General features: G+C 33.5%; 1 protein-coding gene across 3 annotated transcripts in view; it reads left to right on the top strand.

Moving 5' to 3' along the window:
• ALCAM (activated leukocyte cell adhesion molecule) overlaps positions 1 to 13370 on the top strand; it is a 207674-nt gene extending 194304 nt beyond the window's left edge. For 2 of the 3 annotated variants that reach the window (XM_047793185.1, XM_047793169.1), the window contains 2 exons: positions 8997 to 9112; positions 10928 to 13370. In XM_047793185.1, coding sequence (XP_047649141.1) covers positions 8997 to 9084 — 88 coding nt within the window. In that variant the 3' untranslated portion in view covers positions 9085 to 9112; positions 10928 to 13370. Of the gene's footprint in view, positions 1 to 8996; positions 9113 to 10927 lie in introns of those variants that run through there. The other variant, XM_047793176.1, reaches the window with a different exon arrangement.
• The last annotated feature ends 2572 nt before the right edge of the window (positions 13371 to 15942 follow it).

Here is a 15942-nt window from a genome sequence, read left to right as displayed (position 1 = left end):
GTTCTTCCATAGTGGTTGTACCAATTTTCATTCCCATCAATAGTGTAAGAGAGTTCCTTTTCTCTACACCCTGTCTAGCATTTGTTACTTGAAGACTTATGGTATCCATTCTGTCCAGTGCAAGGTAGCACCTCATTGTAGTTTTGATTTGCATTACTCTAATATTTAGTGATGTTGAACTTTTTTTCATGTGCCTGTTGGCCGTCTGTATGTCTTGCCTGGAGAAATGTCTATTCAGGTCTTCTACCTATTTTTCCACTGGGTTGGTTTTTGGGTTTTTTGGGGTTTTTTTTGTTTTTTTGTTTTGTTTTGTTTTGTTTTTGCTGTTGAGTTGCATGAGTTGTTTGTATATTTTGGAGATTAAGCCCTTGTCAGTTGCACTGTTTGAATTTTTTTTTCTTTTTTGTTTTTTTATGGTTTCCTTTGCTGTGCAAAAACTTGTAAGTTTGATTAGGTCCCACTGGTTTATTTTTGCTTTTATTTCTGTTGCCTCAGGAGACTGACCTAAGAAAACATTTGTGTGGTTGATGTCAGAAAATGTTTTCCCTATGTTCTCTTCTGGGAATTTTCTGGTGCCTTGTCTTATGTTTAAGTCTTTAAGCCATTTTGAGTTTATTTTTGTGCATGGTGTAAGGATGTGTTCTAGTTTCATTGATTTACATGCAGCTGTCCAGCACCACTTGCTGAAGAGAATTTTCCCATTTTATATCCTTGCCTCCTTTGTCAAAGATTAGTTGACTGTAGGTGTCTGGGTTTATTTCTGGGTTCTCTATTCTGTTCATATTCTTTATTCTGATAAAATGGTAAGTTATATTGTTGATGATTGAGTATAGGCCAGTCTTGCATTCCTGGGATAAATTCCACTCTATTATGATTTGTCATAATTTGTATATATTGGTAGATATTATTTACCAACATTTCATTAAGTTTTTTTTTGTCTATATTCATGAGGTATATTGGTCTGTAATTTTCTTTTCTTATAATAACTTTGTCAAATTTTGGTTCAGTATTGTGGGCTTAATAAAATGGGTTGGAAAGAATCCCATCTTTTTCTTCTTGAATAAATTTTGGTAAGTTTTTCAAGGAAAATGTCCATTTCATTTTGCTTATTGACATTTTTACAAAAAGAAAAAATTATGCATAGAATTTCCTTATCCTTTTTTTGCCTGTGGGTTCTGTGGTAATAACAGTTTTTAAATTTTCTAATATTGTTAATTTGTGTTTTGTTCATTAATTGTGCATCATGTTCAGTCTTTCTAGGGAGTTATCAATTTTCTTAATGATTTCAAATAACGAACTTTTTGATTTGCTTTTATTTCTATTGCTTATTTTCAATTTTAGTTATTTTTGCTCTAACCATTACTATTTTCTTCTCATTATTTAGAGTTTAACTTGCTATTTTTATCTAATTTCATGAAGTCAATTAAGAATTTAGATTACTGATGTTAGCCTTTCTTCTTTTATAACATAGGCATTTAAACTTTGAATTTCGCTCAGCAATGGGTTAGCTGCATTATGCAAATTTCAGTGTGTTTTACTTTCATATTTATTCAGTTCAAACTATTTTTATATTCCCTTTATGGTTTCTATTTTGGAACCCTATAACTAGAACTCTACTAATATCCCAACATTTCTCACTTAATTCTGTTTTAAGACAACCTAGTATGTAGGTATTTAGCCTTTCGAAAAGCATTGAGGTTTTTTTTTGTTTGTTTTGTTTTTTGGCCTAGCGTACAGGCATATAGTATTTCCTGGTGGATGCTGCCTGGGCACTTGAAAAAATTTATTTGGTGGCTAATGGGTATGGTGTTCTATAGCTGTATATTAAGTTAGGTAGATGCTAGTTTGTTTAAATCTTCTTATCCTTACAGATTTTTTCAAATTATATGAAATCACTTCACATATAATGTAAGAAGGTTATAAGCATACACTTCCCATACTAGAGCTAGCCAGTACTTGTTACTTCATCATGATCATGCTTACTGAAATTTTAGTCAATTTATCTATCAGCTACTGAGAAAGGTCTTTTAAATTCTCTAACAGACTAAGACTCTATATTTGGCTATTTCTTCTTCCAGTTCTCTCAGTTTTTGCTTTATGATTTCATTAGGAACATACAACTGTTACTTCCTTATGTATTGAACCTGTTATTATTATGAAATGTTTCTCATTATGGTTGTAATATTCTTTGTGTTGAATTTTATACTGCCTTATATTAATGTAGCCATGCTGTTTCATATGCTTATTGTTTACAGGTATATTTTTTTATCTTTTTATTTTCAATTATCTTTTTATATGTAAAGTGCATCTCACATACAGTGAGGCTGATCAAACTATTAACTCCCAGACTGCTGCTTAATTTCATAAGTAAAGTTTTATGGTAGTACAGCCATGCCCATTTCTTTACATGCTACCTGTGTTGTTTTATGCTATAGTGCCAGAAGAGTTGGAACAAACCCATGTGCCCTGCAACCTTAAAATGTTTACTATCTGTAACTTTCAGAAAAAAAAATTTTAACCTCTTATATAGACCATATAGTTGAGTCTCGATTCTTTATTATAATCTGACAATCTGTACCTTGTAATTAGAAGATTTAGCCAAGTCTCATTTGATATAGGTACATTTAAGGACACCAGCTCCCTATTTGTTTTTTAGTTGCCCTCTGTTTCTCTTTTCCTGCTATCTTTTGATATATTTCAATAAGTTTTAGTATTACATTTTAATTTCTCTACTGGCCTATTAACTGTTTGTCTTCGTATTCTTTTATTGTGGCTGTGCTAAAAATAGGAACTCTTAATTTATAACAACCTACTCATTCAATAATCTAAAACCCTTGAAACGTTATAATTTCACTTATCCTCCTCCATATAATTGTAGTATGAGGTTTAAAATATATGAAGTTGTAATGGATATAACAATAAGAGTAAAAAGGATGGAGGAGGTTAAATGAAATTATAATGTTTCAAGAGTCTTATATATAGTGCTATATATATAGCATTAAATGATTGTCTTTGTGAAAGTTTTTAATAGTATTTTAAATTTTATCACATACATACAATTTATGTTCATTCTTTCTTGTATATCTGAGTTTCCCTCTAGTGTCATTTCCCTTCAACTAAAGAAGTTTCTTTAATACTTACTTTAGCACAAGTCTACTAGTGATAATTCCTCCCAATCTTCTTTTATTCAATTTAATGTCTTTATTTTGCCTTTGACTAAAAGGTATTTTTACTAGATATAAAATTCTTGTCTGAGATTTTTTTTCAGCATTTTAAAGATGTGTAGTTAACTTTCTAATGCATTTTTTCTTGATAAGACATCAGCTGTTTTTTCATGTCATTGTTCTCCTGAACAAATTTTTTATGTCTGTTTTCGTCTTTCTCTTTATTTGCTTTTGATTATTTTGAGTGTTTGAGTGTGATGTGCTTAGATGTGTGTGTGTTTTTTTGTTGTTGTTGTTGTTGTTTTTTAATCACTCTTGCTTGGGGGCTGCTGACCATTTTGGATCTTCAAGTTAATGGGCAGCAACAAATCTAGGAATATATTTCATTGTTTCTTATAATATATTTTTTGCCCCAACTCTCTTTTGCTTTTACTAGGACTCCAATTAAACATTTGTTAGGTTGCTCACTATGGTTCCTGTGGGTCACTGAGGATCTGCTTCTTTTCTTCTATCATTTTTCTCTCTCTTTTTCAGAATGTATAATATATAATTTTTATCCTTAAATTCACTGAGGCTTTATTTTGCCATCTCCAATCTGGTGATAAGATAATTTAGTGAATTGTTATTTTCTAATATTGTAGTTTTAAGTTGTAGAATTACTATTGTTTGCCTTTTTGGTGCTGAGATTTCTATCTGTTCTCTCATTGTTACTATATTTTTTTAAGGTATTGAACATGTGATATAGTTACTGATTTAAAGTTCTTATCTGCTGTTTTCAAAATCTCTGTTAACCAAAGACATTTCCAGAACTTTGTGTTACATTTTTTATTCTTTATATGTATAGAAACTTTTAACTTATTACTAGTCTTTGTTTGGTGATATGTTGTAGTGATCATAGATTTGAGTATATAGACTTAAGGATATGGATTGTTTTTACTGGGAGACAATTAGAATACTGGCTGATTTCCTCGATCTTGTGAAGGTTATTTTTACGTTTTATATTTCACATCTGTCTTAGGGTGAATGCTGAGTCTTGACACATAGTCTTTACTTGGTTTTCCCAGGATTTCAACAGAAAGACTGACATGCCTGTCAAGAACTTCTAGCTTGGTGAGGTTCAAATGCAAACTCTGTCTGCTCTGTGTGGATAATGGCTAAAAACTATGTTAGGTTTTTAAGCTTTCCGGCTATTGCTTTCCTCTGGGCTATGTGAAATTTCTTCCACACAATATGCAGTTTAGGGATCATCCAAGGAACTTACTATAGTTTACACACAGATGTGGGACCCTCAACACTCTCTCTCCTTTTTGAGATTTTTTTTTCCTCCTTAATTTCCAGGTTTTGTTCTAGTTAGTCTCTGCCTCTGCAACTGGGAAGTGCCCTCAAAGGAAAAGTTATGCAAAAGTAGAGTTCATCTAGTTAAGGGTCAAATTGCTTTCAGTTTCTACTTTCTTTTTGTTACTCTCATATATACATATAGTTTATTCCGTATTTTTCTGAGAGTTTATAATTGTTATAAATGTAAGGATTAATAAAACACAAGTGGGTTGTTTTTTTAATCATTACTATTATAAGAAGTTGGTGTAGCCCATGATTTATTTCAAAGTTGTGAAATCATTATGGCTTCAAACTTAATATAACTTCCTTCTCCCCATACAAGTCAAAGAGTAGGTTGAAAAGAACTATAATTGAAAAATTGATTTATTACATTGCTGCATTTATTTTATTTTTTTATATGTTTATACAACACTGACTCTTTTATCAGTCACTCTCTCTAGGGGTTCCATACAAGTTGGAATTTTCAATTTAGAGGAAATAATAGTATTAATGAAGTGAGTTTGAAAGAATAAAAGAAGAGAGAAAGTGAAAGTAGAAAGAAAAGGATTGAAGGAAAAACTGGGTGGGGGGTGAGAAAAACAAAGAGAGTAAGAGAGGAGACAAGGAAAGAGTTTTTGAGAATCATGTGGTATTCCTTGATTGCCACAATACCTTACTGATTTATAAAAATTATAGTTATTAGTATATATTAGAATATATACTTAGGTGCCATTAGAATAATCAAGGTACATGTTTCTGCAGATAATTTTTGCTATTTTAGCTGAAAAGATTGGAGTAAGGCATCACTCAAGTTCTGTCATTTCACAGTAGTATTCTTTCTATTTTACCTGTCTGTAAAAAAGCAACTAGATCAGTATGGACTTCATATTGGTGAACACTAATATCATAAGGAACAGTAAAAAGAAATAGACATGAACTATAATAAGGTCAGTTCAATTTAGTAGAAGAAATCTCTTTTGGATGCCTACCAGGTCAAGAGTATTTTTCGTGCTGCTGATAAAATTTAAACATGGTCTTTATTCTTATGGTGCTTACACTCAAGTCAGGAGACTGAAGGGATTGGCCATATTTAAAAGGTCATAGGATAGATGGCTGGAAATCAGGGTGGAGATGAGTTGGAGGGAAGAGTTGGCTCCCTCTGTACTTAAGGTCTGAAGAAAGCAAGACATGCCAGAATCTCAATCAGAAGCTTGAGAGGGTCACAACTTAAGCGTAGGGATAAACCAGATGTAGACTGAGTCTTACTCAAATTGCACCTGAGCCTCAGCTGGCTCAAACCCTGAATGCATTGAAGTCATCCTATCTGGTCACCTATCCGCTTACCAAAGTAAAGGAATGACCTTCTCTGATGGAAAAGAACCTTATGTGTAGCCTCTAAAGTTTTTTTATATATGGTGTCATGCAAAATAAAAAGGACTGGATATGCAAAGAGTCAAGAAAATGTAATCAGTCATCAAGAGGAAAAGTAGACAAGCAGACCTATGCATTATTTGAGGATTGTGGTTAACAGACAAGGATATTAAAATAACTGTAAAAAAATATATTGAAAGTAGAAGAGGCCAAAGGAGATGAGTGGAATAGAAAATTGAAATTTACTTTTAAATATTTAAAAATCAAATTGACATTTTAGACCTGAAAAATTATGATGTTTAAAAAATGGGTCTTTGGTAGATGAATTTAAAAGCAGATTCACCACAGCAGATCACAAAAGTAAACTGGAATACAGATCAATAGAAAATATCCAGGTTGAAGTGCAGAGAGGAAAAAAAAATAGAAAGACATGTGAGAGCATAAGAGACATGTGGGATACACACAACAGATCTAATTTATGTATGAGTGAAATCCCAGAAACAATAAAGAGCAAGAATGCCCATCAACAGTAAAAGAGATAAGCAATGTAGTCACCCAATAACAAGCTATACAGCCATGAAAATAAACAATCTATAACTACATGCAACATTATACATGAATGTTACAAACATAAAGCTAGACTTAAATAAAAGGCAGACAGGGAGTTTCCACTGTGGCACAGTGGTTAAGAGTCCAACTGCAATGGCTTGGGTCACTCTGAAGGTATACGTTCAATCCCTGACCCAGCACAGTAGGTTAATGGATCCAGCATTGCCATAGTCTCAGATTCCATCCCTGGCCCAGGAACTTCCATTTGCTGCAGGTGCAGCCATAATTTTTTTTATTTAAATAAAAACAAAAGGCAAACAAATGAACACATGTGATATCATTCCAGTTATATACAAACTATAAAAACAGGTAGAACCATTCCGTGAGAAATCAGGATAGTAGTGACCTTTGGGAAGGTAGTAGTGACTGGAATGGAGTATAGTGGGGGAACTTCTGCGTCTACAACTATTCCGTTCCTCGAGCTGGGAAGTAGTTACATTCACACATCCAGTCTTAGAAAATTCATTGAATTGTACTCTGATGATTGATACATTATCATTATGGATATTATTGAAGTTACTAAGATTTTATTAGCTACTACTAGTTAAGTAATTTATTAGCAAAAGAGACTAGACCTCAAATGATCTGTGAGATGTACATATGTGTTTGCGTTTGTGTGTGTGTGTATAATGTAGATGGCATATATACCTTTATATAGGTGAATATATAAAAATATAAATACGTATTTATACATATGTGTATAATATATGCAGAGAGAGACCATCTGCATTATTCTTCCTTCTCCTGGAAAATATAGAAAAATATTTATGTGACAATATGATATAACCCAAAGCACAGACTGAAACATAGAACATGGTCTTATTTACATTTTTAGATGTCTCTTGTAAAATGCCATCACATATTGTAGGACTTAGTCATGTTGATAGGATTTGAGGTTCCTCTCCTGCTTATGAATGGATTTAGAAGGCTGTAGTTTAAGCTAAATTATGAATTTTTAAATCACAAATTAAATTAAATTCAGGCTAAATGTAACGAATGCCCCTATATGAATGAGATGTATGTCTTCATCTCACTTGAACATTGAATATATATCATACACTGTCATGCACCATTATTTACACTGTCGCACTGTTGACATTATCATATTATTAAGTTGTGACTCTTAGCAAATGAGTTAAGGAATTCTATGAAAAGTATAAAAATATTTTTAGGGAAAATGGAGTTTTCTACCCCAGCTTCCTTAGGAGGAATCTGGTATTATATAATTTTTTAAAAGTAGAAGTATTACTAGGAGTTATATAGCAATAATAATTTGAAGCATCATACCACTGTGGTTCCCCTGATATGCTTGTAACAGAGTTAGGGAAGAAAGAGGAAAGACAGGCAGGCAGGAAGCAAGGGAGGAAGGAAGGAAATGATACACTCTTGGAAATAACAGCTATAATTTCTACCTAGTAGTCACAAAACCAAGGAATTTAGCTGTATGATTAAGAAAACCTGATTTCAGCTAGTAAAAGATAGAACCTAGTCATCATGTGTAACCCTGGAAACTGCTGGGGCAGTGGTTCTCAAACTACATGCAGTAGAGCTACCAGGAGGCCTTGTTTATTAAACATTTCAGGCCCCATCTCCAGAGTTTCTGTTTACTAAGTTCTATGGTAGGACTCAGTATTTGCCCTTCTCTCCAGTTCCCAGGGGATGCTGATAGGGCTGGTCTGGGATCACGATTGAGAACCACCACGTTAGAGCTGCCTTAGCTTCTGCTGCCAATGTTCTGTCATAACTCAGATCTTTCTAATCATGTTTTTGATTTATTTGATAAAACAGAATCCATAAACAAATATAAGGACACTGGCTCAACATGAATGCATAAAATAGGGAATACAGAAAGAGAAAGCCCCTAATGAAACCTCCTTTTTCATAAAAAAAGAAAATTTTTATAGAACATATTTGCCCAGAATGAAAAGTTTTACTATCGAGTGATAAGAATTAGAGAGATAAATAAAAAGTAAAGAGAAAAAAACCCAGCCAAAAACATGATACAGCTTAAGTGTGTATAGTCTGTGTTCAAATAATTGACTTCTTTTTCTTTCAGCATATATTTAATGCAGCCCCACAATCAAGGCAATTTCAGTAAAATATGTTCTGTTAGCTATCCAGGCTCACAGATGAAGACTATTTCATCCTAATAGCTTACCTGTATTGATGTAAAACATTTGCTTTTCAACAATACATTCATGTGAACCTTAAAAATAAAAATATGAAAAGTTAAATATGTGTGCTTCGAAGTTCCGGTTGCGGCTCGGTGGGTTAAGAACACAACATTGTCTCTGTGATGATACCCCTGGCCTCAGTGGGTTAAGGATCTGGCATTGACACAGGTGTAGGATAGGTCACAGAGGCACTGGAATCGAAGTTGTTGTGGCTGTAGCGTAGGCCGGCAGCTGCAGCTCTGATTCAACCCCTGGCCCAGGAACTTCCATGTGCCGCAGGTGTGGCTGTAAAAACAAAAAAAAAAAAAAAGGAAAAATATGTGTGTGTCAATGTGATAATGCTTATTTAATTCTCTTGTAGGACTGCATCAAAACACGTAAACAAGGACCTTGGTAATCTGGAAGAAAACAAAAAGTTAGAAGAAAACAATCACAAAACAGAAGCCTAAGAGAGAAACTATTCTACTTGTCGTCCAGGTAGGTTAGGCGGTTTGAGGTTTATAGAAATAATTCCCAGAAGAGTATGAAACATCCTTGGAGATGAAAGGCAAAGCCTAGACATTACGATGCTTTATAATTGCAGCTTTCAAAACAAGAAGAAAGTTTCTCAAAAAGAAACTGGCTACTCAGAAAGGTAGTCTCAGAACAGAATCTCAACAGACTCCTCATCCTCTGAAAAAAAATTGTTATCCTCAAAATAGCTGAAATAAATTTTGAGATTTTAGCATTCAAAGAGCATTTTATATTTTCATGCCAAAAAATTTACTGAGTGCAAAAAAGTTAATATTATAAATTGATATTTTGGTTAGATGAGAGCCAATTCTAATACTTTGTTTATTTTAAAAAGCAATTATGAGATAAATTTTAAAATATAAACATTTTGGCCCAAAGGTTTAATATATTTAAAAGTGTCAGTGTATTTATACAGCCATCTCTCAAATTATACACTAATAAATTTGTGTGTGTATACACACACTTTTCCAAATAGTGTGTATATTGTATACATGTGTATATAACTATATAAGCATGTATAAGTTATTATATAGTATATACGTCAATATTACATCTGTATACACATACATATATATTACATATATCTACATATAATAGCTATATATGTGATTTTTAAGATAATCTCCAAAAAAGTTATGTTTTCATCATATTGCCACTTACAATTTGAGCTTTTTTATTTTCTTTTTTTTTCTTTCTTTCTTTCTTTCTTTTCTTTTTTTTTTTAGGGCTGCATCCATGGCATATGGAAGTTCCTAGGCTAGGGGTCAAATCAGAGATATAGCTCCCGGCCACAGCAATGTGGGATCTTAGCCACATCTGTGACCTGCACCGCAGCTCACAGCAATGCCAGATCCTTAACCCTCTGAGCGAGGCCAGGAATAGAAACCTCATCCTCATGGACACTAGTTGGATTAGTTTCCACTGTGCTACAACAGGAACTCCCTGAGCTTTTTATTTTCATTTATGTTCTCTTGAGCTGGTCAAACAGAGAAGCCATTTGGACAAATTATTTTATGTGTCCCTGAGAATAACTGTTAGAATAGTTTCTCATACATGTAAAAATCCCCAACAGCCACCTAAAACCTTGGTTCATTAGAAATAAAAAATAAATAAAAATTGTAATTTAAGCAGGTCACCTAAATTAATCCCATAGAGGAGATGGAGGCAAGGGAAAGAACTGTAATTAGAAGGGTACACACGGAAAGAATAATAGAATAATTGAAATAAGACATTTTTAAAACCTGAAAACCAGAATCTCAAAAAGATTGGATAAAAGGAGTAAGAACTGAGTTCCTTGCCCTCTCTCACTTTCCCCTGGAGACCAAGTATGAAGCATTCCACCCTGATTTTTATTTTTGCCTCTCTAGGATTCATTCCTTAATCCTGTGTAAACATAGAGTTTACCTTCTGTTTTCTTCAAAATCAGATAAATTCTCAAAGGGAAACTGAAGTTGAAGACAAAGCCCACAAAATTGAGTGTGATTTGAAGAGATAAATGAATTTTTTGACCTGGAAAGAAATAGAATGAAATATTTTCCTGAAAAACCTTAAAATCTTCATAAGAATTTAGCAATTTGCACAAAAATAAAAATTCTCAACAACTCAGAAAAATTCTTTGTGGAAGAGCTGCAGCGATACCTGGGATTACAGCTGGGTTCAGGGACAATGGAATTTTATAAAAAGCTCTTATGAAATATCACTTTTAGTATAAAGCATATGTTGATTGTGAAATTATCACTATGGTAACTTATCTGAATTAAGTTTTTCTCATCATTTCAGAGAAAAAACTATATAGACCAATTGAAGCATGAACGTGGATTGTATTTAAGACATATACAAAGACATTGACAGCAATTCATGGTTCAAGTATTAAGCAGTTCATTCTACCAAGCTGTCGCTGGATTTTAGAGAATTATCTCAAGTAAAACAATGAAATGAAATTACAAACAATGACAACAAGTTTTGGCAGCCATGATAGTAGGTCATATGTTGTGTTGGTTTGATTTTTTTTTTTTTTTCTGTAAATGTCTGCACTGAGAATTTCTTTTTGGTTTGCCTTTTATGTAAATTTTTTACGTAGCTATTTTTATACACTGTAAGCTTTGTTCTGGGAGTTGCTGTTAATCTGATGTATAATGTAATGTTTTTATTTCAATTGTTTATATTGGATAATCTGAGCAGGTACATTTCTGATTCTGATTGCTATCAGGAATGCCCCCAAACTTTTGCACAAGCACCTAAATCCCAAAGGTGGCAGCTTGTGAAGATTGGGGATACATACTGCCCTAATCAAAAACTCTTGATTTTTATCACAAGAGGGGAGGAGGCAGAGAGTCAGATGAAGAAGCCCCAGATCAGCTGATTCTGTGTATGTGCCACCAACCAACTCTCAAAAATAAATCATACCCACATATGGACACATATTATGGTACTCCCAAACTGACAAATTTTGCCTTTTCTATAAAAAAACATAACACAGAATTTAGATAGCATTTACCTTTAAAGATACCTGCTAATAAATTATTTTCTGTCAAAATTAAAAAAAAAGTCAATGTGTGAGAGACAGTTTGGAAAAATCATGGATGATATCCCCATTTCCACAGATCACAGTGTAAATCACTGTAATTGAAAATTGGTATTAAATCCTTTGGGTTATCCACTGCCTTAAAATTATACCTGTTTCCTTTAAAGAAAAAAGATATCAGTCAGAATTGGAGATTTTTAACAGTGATCATTATCAAAGCTGTGTTATTTTCCACAGAATATAGAATATATATTTTTTTCGTGTGTGTTTTTGTTAACTACGCTACAGATATTGAATGCACCTTGAGATAATTTAGTGTTTTTAACTGGTACATAATTTATCAAGCAGTACATGAAAGTGTAATAATAAAATGTCTATGTATCTTTAGTTACATTCAAATTTGTAACTTTATAAACAAACATGTTTTATGCTTGAGGAACTTTTTAGGGTGGTAGTATAAATGGAAACCTTTTGAAGTAGACTGGACATGGGCCAATAGCTACTTGTGACTAGACTTTCAAACTTTGCTCTTTCAAGCAGAAGCCTGGTTTCTGGGAGAACACTGCACAGCCATTTTTGTCCCAGGATTTACATAACTTTATTGAAAAAAAAAATGAACACCAGATTTCCAGGTATAAAACTGTGTTCTTTGGGAGTAAAGGAAAACTGGTGTTTGTTTTTTAGATAGATGGAATAGGAAATTATGAGGGCAATGAGAAATAAATTGAAGATTAATGTCAGATGACAATTAGGAATAATTTGCCACTTCTGCATTATTTAGAAACATACACCATTGTACATTTGTAAACTGTTTGCTGTCTGGGCGATAGTGACTCAGTTTAATAAAAGCTTCCTGTAGTGTATTGGTATGGATTAAATACATAAAATATCCTATTAGACTTGATGCTGTATAAAATATTATGGAAAAAAAGAAAATATGTTATTTTGCCTCTAAACTTTGATTTATTGAAGTTTTATTTGGCAGGAAAAAAATTGAATCTTGGTCAATATTTAAACCAAAGTGAAAGGGGAAAAACCAAAGTTATTTGTTTTGCATGGCTAAGCCATTATGTTATCTCTGTAAATACTGTGATTTCTTTTTTCTTTTATCTTTAGAATTTTGTTAAAGAAATTCTAAAATTTTTAAACACCTGCTTCCACAATAAACTATGAACACTAAAATGAAATTATTTCCATATAAATATATATTTTTTTCTTTTTTCTTTGGGTGCAAGAGATCAAAGATTCAAAGTCTAACTCCTAAGATAAATTTTCAGAAAGAAGCAATGTGACAATAGAAAGAGAGATTTATACTACAATTATTTCTTGGCTTCTATGGTTAACTAAGTCCAAACAAACAGCTGTCAGAACCTTGAGAGCAGAACGTGGGATATTGAGCTATGGATGCAAAGCAGAAAGTTTGCTGAGTGAAAAAGGGACAGTATTGTTACCAGTAAATCAATGCCTGGATAAAAAGGAAAGCTTATGTGTGTAACAGCAAGGCCAGAAAGGAAGATCATATACAATCCTCCACTTTTGAGGTTTCATCTCTTCAGTTTTACTCTTTGGCAGCAGGAGATAGGTTTTGCCAGTTCAAGGTTCACTCCCTATCTGTGATTCCAGGAATTGTATGTGGAAATGGATTAACATACCCGTCTATGCCTAAAAGATAATAAAACTGAAATATGTCTTCACATATCTCTCACAGCTGTCTGCCTCTTATTTAAACTAGGATGTTCGTGCATAGAAAGTACTCATCTTTATTAAAGAATGAGAAACTCATTGTGACGCTCCATCTCTCTGGAGAGGGAATGCAGCAAAATAAAATTGTTCATGCCCTCCTATTACCTCAGGCAGGCCACTTTAGCTAGTCCTTAATTTCACCAGTGATGATTCCTATAATGGGTGTGTCTCCATTTTCAATGATCCCATCATACTTCCTGGGGCTGTCCCATGTGACTGTCTCAGGAACTTAATTAAGAGGGCACTCACCTGTTTCTTCACTTCCTCCATTAACAACCATTCAGCTTACCATTTGGAACCTAGAAATGCTTCCCCTTCAAAATAAGGTAAAGCTAGCCAGCTATGTGCATCAGAGAGAGTAATTAATATTTGTTGAGCCCATATTGTATGCTAGAGCCATCTATACATTATCTTATTTAACAGCTGAAAACTAAGGTTTAGCAGCTTCCATAACTCCCAAGTACATTTAGCTTTTAAGTGGGTAAGTCGGGTATCAAACCAGATCTGATTCTAAAGGCCACGCTTACCCTAGTCCACCATGGTTACCATACTTCTTTAATAGAGAAATCCTCCTTTTCATAATATGTAAAATTGGGAATATGAACTGGTTATACCATCTATAAAGGATTATTCCAAAGTGTTTAAATCATAGAATAGGCAAATATTATAATATTTTTTACTGTCTTGGGTTATTAGACATTTCACATGTATAATTATAGGTGTGCCTAAAATACTTGTGCATGTAAAAATGATGTGACATATGTATCAATCACATCACACTTTTGAACACTTATATATATATATATATATATATATATATACACAGACACATAAATCATATATTAAACACACATACTGCTATCATATACTAATTACCTATTTTGAGACATGGACTATAATGATGTTTTATTTACATGGTTTTATTTGAATCTGCCCAGCATTCTACAAGAGGTGCTACAGGAGGTGCTATCCCCATCTTACCAATGAAGACAATGTAAATAATTTTGTCCACAATCATAAAACACCTGAAATGGTTGACACCTATGCTCAAGAGACCCAAGTCTAAGTTCCAGTCACTGAATTGTTTATCATTCCTATTGTAAGACCATGCACCTAACTATGCTTGGGGAGGTTACCAAAATGATTGAGTTACATTGAAGAACCTACTTGGTCCCCCTGATACCTAATGCCATTCATATTCAGAGTAATATGAGAAGAAACGTGTGAAAACTTTTGAAAACAATAAATTATTATATGAATTTTTTTATTATATGTTATAAGGAATCAAATGGAACTAACTCTATTCTTTAAAAAAAGCAGTACAATAGATTTGTGCCAGAGTCCAGCTCCAGGAGCAAGGGTGTTCCTGCAGGGATGGACAGTGTCGGCGATGCAGATGGAGACAGCCTCTTTGTCCCTTCTTTCAGGGTGCTGGACTGCTCAAATTTTATTAGTATAGGTAGCAGTTTATACAGACAGCTTGATTATAACTTACATCACTGTGCTTAGATCATATTTTTAAAGGTAAAACTTTTAGATTACATGGTACAGTAGATATACATTGTGTTCTAAGGATTTTAATTAAAACTAACGGATACAGGAGTTCCCGTCGTGGCGCAGTGGTTAACGAATCCGACTAGGAACCATGAGGTTGCGGGTTCGGTCCCTGCCCTTGCTCGGTGGGTTAAGGATCCGGCGTTGCCGTGAGCTGTGGTGTAGGTTGCAGATGCGGCTCGGATCCCGAGTTGCTGTGGCTCTGGCGTAGGCCGGTGGCTACAGCTCCGATTCGACCCCTAGCCTGGGAACCTCCATATGCCGCGGGAGCGACCCAAGAAATAGCAACAACAACAAAAAAGACAAAAGACAAAAAAAAAAAAAAACTAACGGATACAATTCATCATGTAAAACTATAATGGGTACAAAACATAATGTGGAAAAAACATTATATGAAAATAAGGCAATTTGGTACAAAACGTTTTGTGGTTACTTTTAGCAAGCACCACCCATTATTGTTTTAAGCTAATCTTTAACAACTAGAAAGGTCACAAGCACAAGAATTTGACATTTACAAAAATTCATCTTTTAGATTAAAGCTTGGGGTACTAACTTCAAAGCGTTATGGTCAGGGGACAGTATGAGAAAACATTTTTTATATCAAAGCAACTTAATTTCCTAAAACTTAAAAGCCTCCTACAAAATTCATTAAAAGTAAGATTATTATTATGTTTTTCCATCAAGAATAATGCATGTCTAACCTATTCTAGCCTATTCTACATTCCACAATTACCTAACTCTAAAACCTATTCTTACTTGTAACAAACTAATGAATATTTTGTTTTTACCTACATTAGATCTAAATAGGGGGAATTCCACCAAGGTGAAGCTCTTATTATTTTATTACTGTTTCAATTTTTTGTTGTTCCAATTTTATTGAGTCACACAACAATATAGGAAAATAACAAAGAATAACAAACAAATAACAGCAAAGACTGAATAAGTAAATAACAGGAAAGACTAATTTTTCCAG

This window comes from Phacochoerus africanus, chromosome 1, assembly GCF_016906955.1.
Source record: "Phacochoerus africanus isolate WHEZ1 chromosome 1, ROS_Pafr_v1, whole genome shotgun sequence".
Taxonomy (NCBI): domain Eukaryota; kingdom Metazoa; phylum Chordata; class Mammalia; order Artiodactyla; family Suidae; genus Phacochoerus; species Phacochoerus africanus.
This window is presented reverse-complemented; position numbering and strand designations above follow the sequence as displayed.